Here is a 7051-nt window from a genome sequence, read left to right as displayed (position 1 = left end):
CCAGCAGCGCGGTCGGCAGTCGCCTGGCGGGGGTGGTGACTTCTACGACGTCTCCTTCAAGGTGAGCCAGGCACCTTGCCCCCAGGTGCGTGCAGCAGGTGGTGTCGGCCCGAGCCAAGAGGGGCTGGAGCCTAAGAAGGGACCCAGGGCCCCCGCAGACGTTTGCCGTGCACCTGGCCAAGGACACCCCGCAGCTGGCACAGCTGCAGTGTGCACCGTGCACACACACAGCTGTCAGGCTGTATTTGGGGTACTCAACAGCTGGCTGGCTCTCTCCCTCCCTCTTCTGGGGAGAGCTACACAGGGATCTGGGACATCAGAACCCGGTAGGCACTGCTCCCAGACCATCACCCCCACCCGGACTCTGGATTCATCATTTCCCATATGCTGCCTTCTCTCACACCCAGGGGCTGTGGGTCTCCTCTTTTTCTGGGAAGCAGGAGGCTGGGAAGAGCTTTGCCAGTTGGATGGGGAGACTGAGGCCTTCCCCAGGCCAAGGCAGAAGCTATGTGAATTTGGTGAGAGTAGGTAGGATCATCTTTGGATTTTAGAGCATTTGACAGGAAGCTGGGTGGAGGAGGGAGAGGGCCTGTCTGCCCCTTCTGTTCACAGACCTCCTGGTCCAGGCCTACCTCAAGGTGAAGATCTGACCCTGGGCTGGGAAATCCCTCCTGAAAGGGCCGCTGGGATTTGTATCCTTGTTGGGGTTTGAAGAAGTCTCTGGCATGGAGTCTTAGGAGGTCTCAGCTCTCACTCCCCTGACTCTGTTCCCCATTGGGCCCCAAATGCTTCCTTCCCAGATCAAAGCTTGACTTGCATTGCAGGATGGGCAGCAGCCCTCACCCCCACTTATTGAGAGGGGCCCTGTTGGGAGGGAGAGAAGGGACTGAGACTACCAGAGGTAGAACTGCTGTCTCCCCAGGCCATCTGAACCTGTAAGCCTGGAATGGCTCCCTCCTCTCCTGGTCCTCACCTGCAGCCCCTTTCTGGCTTGGGCAGTTCAAGGCAGATCAAAAGCTCCCTCTAGGTGGGTCATCCTATCCCCTTTCCCCTGGCCTAATACTTTGGACTCTCCTGTCTGTCCTAGGTCATGTTGGTGGGAGACTCAGGCGTGGGGAAAACCTGCCTGCTTGTGCGCTTCAAGGATGGTGCTTTCCTGGCAGGCACCTTCATCTCTACTGTGGGCATTGACTTTCGGGTGAGAGTGGAGGCTGATGTCCCGAGCTCCGACCAGTTCCCCCTCATGAGCTCATTGAGTCCTCCCAGTACCCTTGGGCAGCTGGTTTCTCCATCTTTCCCATGGTAGCCCCATGGTAGTTCTCAGGAGGTGGAGCTCCTAGTGGGGGTGGTTGCCTAGGCATGAGACACCTTATCCACCAAGCTGAATGACTGTCAACACCCAAGGGTCCTGAGAAGATAGCCCAATATCTGAAGTGGTGGTTGCATCCACCTGACGCAGAGACTTCTGTGCCAGGGGCTGGAATTACCCTGTGGGTATATTTCCAGGGTACTGACAGTCAGAGGGAACTTAAGGTCCAGACACTGCCTCATTGCACAGAGGTGGCCCAAGGCTGAGAGATGCCTGGAACCTGCCCAGGTCCTACAAGCCAGGTGGCTGTGGTGCAGCCTGGGAGAGGGTGTTTATATAGGCCTTGTTTGGGGGAGGGGTCCCTGCCTTTGAATGTAAAGATCCCGAGTACCCCAAGCAGGGGTCTGTGAGGCTTTAATATCTACCTCTGGCCACCAGTCTAAATCTCAGGTGCTGAGGTGCTGGTGTGTTCTTGGCAAATCCTAAATTTGCATTTTTCTCACCTTTTAATTAGACCCAGTTAGCAGGAGGCTGGGAGGGAGGCACTTTCTGGGGACAGTGAAGGAGGGCTTCTTCTAGTTTGAGGAGCTGTTCTCTACTCACATTGGGAGTTCCAGGTCTGTTCAAGCCCTCTGGAATGAAGGGCTGAGGTGCCAGAACAAGTTTGGGGACACATGACCCTTTGCCTATCTGGGCTCCTCTTCCCCTTGGCCCTGGGGCAGGTGATGAGCTGATTGATTTGTGCCCTAATTCAGGTTGCCAGGGAAGGGAAGGTGTTCTCCTCCCCAGCCTGGAAGATGGCTGAGTCTGGTTTCTGGAGACCCAGAAACACCCTTACAGCAGGACCTTGGGAGTAGATAGTGGCCGTCCAGTTGGCTAGGGCTGAAGCCAACTGGTTAGCCCTCCCCCTGCCTGAGGGGAGGGCACTCTGGGCCTTGTGTCTAGTCCTGAGCTGGGAGGCCCCACCTAGGTAGCACTGCCAGTCACAAATACACGTACCTATTATATACCACGCGTGGTTCTGGGCCCTGAGGTTTCAAAGTTGGGCCAGACAGGCACAAACGAGCCCTTGGTGAGCCCATGTTCCAGTGAGAAAACTTTAAAAATGGGAGTGGGGGGTCTTTCTCCAGGCAGGACGTTCTCAGTGCACACTGTAGCTCATTAAGTTAGAGGTGTATCTGTGATGGAACTGGTACCCTGGCTATCTCCATTTGTAGATAGCAGTGCTAGTAACAAGCCTTGGGCAATACCATGGATGATTTTTCTTTGTGGGCCAGGGGTGCAGTTTAGTGGGTGAATACTTGCCTAGAAGGCCAGAGGCCCTGGCTTTGATTCCCCAACACCAAAAAGAAAAAAAAAAAAAAAAGATTCAGTGGCTCTGAGCAGGGAACCTCCCCTCCCTCAGCACATCAGAGATGTCCATCCTTTGGAAGCAGGGAAGAGGCTGACTTGGCAAGTGAGTACATGGAAGCCTATGCAGAAGCCAGGTAAAGGTGACAGGCAGGTCTGGGCTAAAAGCCAAGGGGAAGAGAGAGCAATGGCACTTGACTTGGGGTGCAGTGGGGGTGATGACAGGGGGCTTTTCAGGGCAGGGGAACTGGCAGACAGAGGGAGAAAAACCTGACTCCAGGCTGGGTATGGTGGTGGACACCTGTAGTCTCAGCACCAGAGATCAAACCCAGGAACTTGTGCTTACAAGGCAGGCGGTGGCACCACTGAGCTAAATCCCCAGCTAAAGAATAAAATCTTCAAGCCCAATATCAAAGCAGCCATCAGAGCAAGAGAGGCCTGGACAGCTTCTACGGATGGAGCCATCTGGAGATGCTCCCCCAGGGTGGTGGGGAAGAGCTGCAGACACTGGGTGCATCTGGGCCTAAGGGGAAGCATAACATGTAGACAGGAGAAGTAATTTGGTCCCAGCAGGAAGAGAACCTGGAAGTGGATGATGCTGAAGAATGACTTATGAATTCAGCCAAGGGACCCTCATTCTCCCAGTCTGTGGACAGGGGCTTGCAGTCCTTTTACCCCACCCTTTGAAGCCCCCAAGGATAGGGTTATGGGTATTCACTGGAGCTGGCTGATTCTGTTTCAGAACAAAGTTCTGGACGTGGATGGGATGAAGGTGAAGCTGCAGGTAAGGTGACTAGGATAAGAGCAAGTTGGGGGCAGGGTACACCAGGGAGGGGCTGGACAGCATGACCAGTGCGTGTTGCCACAGATCTGGGACACAGCTGGTCAGGAGCGATTCCGCAGTGTTACCCATGCCTACTACCGGGATGCACATGGTGAGCTCAGAGACATGGGGAGTATCTCCCTTGGGAGTCAAGGTTTTGATCTGAGCAAGAGGGTGTGGGTGACCAGCAATCACTGGGCCCCAGGGGTGTCCTCACTGCACTCTACCCTCAGCACTGCTGCTTCTCTATGATGTCACCAACAAGGCCTCCTTTGACAACATTCAGGTCAGTCACTTCTCTCCTGGTGGGGGTAATGGGCCATCATGGCCCCGATGGCACCAGACCTCCCAAGAGTTCTGAGGACTGCTGACAGGAGGGGGACTGGTGGGCTGCTCTGGGCTTGAGGTGGCCCTAGTTGAGTATGAACTGTAACTGGGGCTGGATGTCATCTTAGATAAAGGTGGGCACCTCTGTCCAGCACAGGGAACATTTTCTGGAATTGTGCATTCTGTCAGGTGTAACCTGGAGGGGCCAAGCTTCTGAGGGCAAAATATGCTTCCACCTGGTCCTAGCTCTTTTCACACAGGCCTGGCTGACTGAGATCCAGGAATACGCCCAGGATGATGTGGTTCTCATGCTCCTGGGGAACAAGGTGGGCAGGCCATTCTGCTCTCTCCAGCCTGGCACCACAAAGCAAGGCAGGTGACGGGGGGTGGGAAGGAGACCATGGGCCAGCTGTTACCAAAACCCTGTGCCTGGGCCAGGTGGACTCTGCCCAGGAGCGTGTGGTGAAGAGGGAGGATGGAGAGAAGCTTGCCAAGGTGAGTCATGGCAGGGTGGGTGGCAAGGAGGGTACCCTGAAGCTGTGGAGCCTGGGCTATCCCCACCAGGCCACCACAGCTGGCAACAGCTGTTTGCAGGAGTATGGACTGCCCTACATGGAGACCAGTGCCAAGACAGGCCTCAATGTAGACTTGGCCTTCACTGCCATAGCAAAGTAAGTCCAGGGAGTGAACAGAAATACTCCTTATTGGGGGTTCAGGATATGGTTTTGTTTCATCAACACTCCTACTCTGCAGGGAGCTGAAACAACGTACCATGAAGGCAACCAGTGAACCTCACTTCCGGCTGCATGACTATGTTAAACGGGAAGGTCGAGGAGCCTCCTGCTGCCAATCCTGAACCAAACTGAATTCAGATCTACTCTGAAGGGAGAGGCTCAGCCCCAGAAGATTGGACAGAAGGTCTACAGCCTGCAGCTCCCAGGGACTCCTGAATCAAGCCTTGCCCCTTCGTTAACAGCAATCTCAAACCTCCATTCCCAAAAAGCAAAGGTCTTCAGCTCCAGAGAGGGTTTCATGGAAGTGTGCAGAATATGCCATAGAGCTCTGCTGCCACCTCCTGGGCACTCCTAGAGGGCCAGGCCACAGGCCAACACGTGTACAGTGCCTAACCCCTTAGAAAAGCCATGTTTTTACCATACACTGCTCAGGCAGGACTCTTGCCTGGGACAGGGCTTCTCTGCTATTATCCTCCTGTGTGCCCCAAAAACCAGCCAAAGCTGGCTAGGGCACCTATGTGGCAAGCCCTGGTTAGGCCTAGCCACAGATGAGGCTTGAGTTTGCCAAGCTGTCTTCATCTTGTATTACTAGAATGACTGAACCAATCTTTTGATTGCTTTTTTTTTTTTTTGGAGACAGGGCTTCGCTATGTAGTCCAGGCTGGCCTCGAACTCATGATTATCCTCCTGCCTCAGCCTCCCAAGTGCTGGGATTACAGGTGTGCACCACCACACCCAGCCTTGATTGCAAGTTTTTCAATTCTAGTGAATAAAGGTGTGCTTTCTGGAGTTTCTGTCTCATCTGTTCAAAGAAAGCAACTTTGAGGCCCAAACCTTACCACAAGATGGGTGAAGTTCCATGGCTTTGCCAAATTTTAACCCTTTTTAATGGAGGAATATAACAGTTAGGGCCAGGAATATAGGTCAGCTGTGCGGACAGAGTCTGCCTGGCAAGAGTTAGTCCCTCAATTTGATTCCTGGTACGGCAAAAAAAAAAGGTTTAAGACCCACCCTGAGGGCCGGGTTTAGCTCAGTGGTGCTGTGCCTGCATGAGCAAGGTTCTGAGTTCAATCCCCGGTACTGGAAGAAAAAAAAAAAAAAAAAGACATCCTGGGACAAGGTATAAAGAGCAATCTTTTTTGGCCTTACAAGTAAAATGATTAAGGCAGGCCCAAGAGTTGTCAGGTTACTAACTAGTAATGAGAACTTCATTTTCATATTCATTAGCTTTCCGTTTGCCTAGGGATGAGCTTGTCCGCTACAGAATGCTAACAGGGTAGAAAATGATGCTAGAGAGACTGAAGATTCTCTTCGTTTGCTTTATTGGTAAACAGTTCAGTTAACAGATAACGGATGCCGACCTTACCAATCCCTCCTGCCCACTGGGGTTCTGGATTTCGGTTGATTTAAGTTGAACGTCTACAGCCGGCTCACCATGACCCTGAAAGTCAACCAGAGTTGGAAATGGTGAAAAACTTCTCACCTCCATTTTGGCTCATCCAAATTCTCCCCGTCAAGGGTGCTCACCCAAGCCTCAGTCTCGCAGTATAATCAGACTGCACATGCAGTTCTCATACGAGGTGTCAGAATTTAGGGTAATTCATCATAGGCTTGGAGATGCATCCAGGAAATCAGGCCTGGCTCAGTCTTACCTGCTGGAGGTCTGGAAGTTCAAGAAGATACGTTTGAACGACAAAGGCTAAGGCGGAGCCGAGCCAGGCCAGGCCCAGGCAGGATCCAGGGCTGTGCTAGCCTGTGGGGTTCGGGGGACGCACAAGATTCCACTAGGTCTACAGTTTCTTCCCGCACTGTGGCACACTCACTCTGAAACAGAAGCGCTCCAGCCCCGTAGTCTACTCAAAAGGAAGGTGAGGCCCCACAGTTCGAGCTTATATAGAAATTGCTTTACTTCTATGATTGGGGAGTTCTGGCGGAAGTGCCCGCCTTTACTCGCCACCGATACGCTCTGCTCTCTATCCGGGCGGAGACCCGAAACTCTTCCTTTTTGCGGAGACCATTGAGCGTAACTGTAAATGGCGATGCATCGAGCCAATCAAACCACGATCTGCAGCATAGAGCGATTCTGAAGCCTCCAACCCGCCCAGCTACTCCCGGGCCGCCATAGACAGTAGTTTCCGAAGATCTGCGCGTGAGGCTGCCACCTGGGTCACTAGAACCAGTGAACTACATGTCCCGGCGGGCTCAGCGCCCGAGCGCTTCCGGCTTGCGCGTCCTGTCCCTTTCCCGGCCAGCGGCAGAGGGGGCACGATGAAGCTAGCGGGTGGTGCTGCCGCTCCCCGCCCAGCTACTCCCGGGCCGCCATAGACAGTAGTTTCCGAAGATCTGCGCGTGAGGCTGCCACCTGGGTCACTAGAACCAGTGAACTACATGTCCCGGCGGGCTCAGCGCCCGAGCGCTTCCGGCTTGCGCGTCCTGTCCCTTTCCCGGCCAGCGGCAGAGGGGGCACGATGAAGCTAGCGGGTGGTGCTGCCGCTCTCGGGCAGCGGG

At 53.9% G+C, this 7051-nt stretch overlaps 2 protein-coding genes and 1 non-coding gene across 7 annotated transcripts in view; 2 read left to right on the top strand and 1 right to left on the bottom strand.

Moving 5' to 3' along the window:
* Positions 1 to 6: 6 nt before the first annotated feature.
* On the top strand, positions 7 to 5220 carry Rab26 (RAB26, member RAS oncogene family). Of its 4 annotated transcripts, XM_019204443.2 has the most exons (10): positions 7 to 61; positions 1088 to 1198; positions 2715 to 2765; positions 3402 to 3443; positions 3528 to 3594; positions 3716 to 3768; positions 4070 to 4135; positions 4248 to 4304; positions 4404 to 4480; positions 4563 to 5220. In XM_019204443.2, exons 2-10 carry the CDS (start codon positions 1091 to 1093, stop codon positions 4663 to 4665), a joined length of 624 nt encoding a protein of 207 aa, XP_019059988.1. In that variant the 5' UTR covers positions 7 to 61; positions 1088 to 1090; the 3' UTR covers positions 4666 to 5220. The 4 variants fall into 4 exon arrangements, with proteins under 4 accessions (XP_019059988.1, XP_010601808.1, XP_010601809.2 ...); XM_010603506.2 differs by lacking the exon at positions 2715 to 2765; XM_010603507.3 differs by having other exon boundaries at positions 4248 to 4480.
* Positions 5221 to 6072: 852 nt separating this feature from the next.
* Positions 6073 to 6155, bottom strand: LOC117284167. The gene has a single exon (XR_004515267.1). It is a non-coding gene; the product is annotated as a small nucleolar RNA SNORD60 (small nucleolar RNA).
* Positions 6156 to 6881: 726 nt separating this feature from the next.
* Traf7 (TNF receptor associated factor 7) overlaps positions 6882 to 7051 on the top strand; it is a 20611-nt gene continuing 20441 nt past the window's right edge. The window contains exon 1 of one of the 2 annotated variants that reach the window (XM_010603509.2): positions 6882 to 7050. The gene's annotated coding sequence lies outside the window, so the exon portion shown is untranslated. The remainder of the gene's footprint in view (position 7051) is intronic. The other variant, XM_010603508.2, reaches the window with a different exon arrangement.

This window comes from Fukomys damarensis, unplaced genomic scaffold, assembly GCF_012274545.1.
Source record: "Fukomys damarensis isolate Sample0158 unplaced genomic scaffold, DMR_v1.0_HiC HiC_scaffold_34, whole genome shotgun sequence".
In the NCBI taxonomy this organism is placed as follows: Eukaryota; Metazoa; Chordata; class Mammalia; order Rodentia; family Bathyergidae; genus Fukomys; species Fukomys damarensis.
This window is presented reverse-complemented; position numbering and strand designations above follow the sequence as displayed.

Bases quoted from the DNA above. Each gene is read 5' to 3' on its own strand.
- Rab26 (XM_010603507.3), top strand. From the start codon at position 1,091: ATGTTGGTGGGAGACTCAGGCGTGGGGAAAACCTGCCTGCTTGTGCGC. The intron at 1,199-2,714 runs GTGAGAGTGGAG...CCCCTCCCTCAG, and splicing joins CTGTGGGCATTGACTTTCGG to CACATCAGAGATGTCCATCC. The intron at 3,444-3,527 runs GTAAGGTGACTA...GTGTTGCCACAG, and splicing joins GGATGAAGGTGAAGCTGCAG to ATCTGGGACACAGCTGGTCA.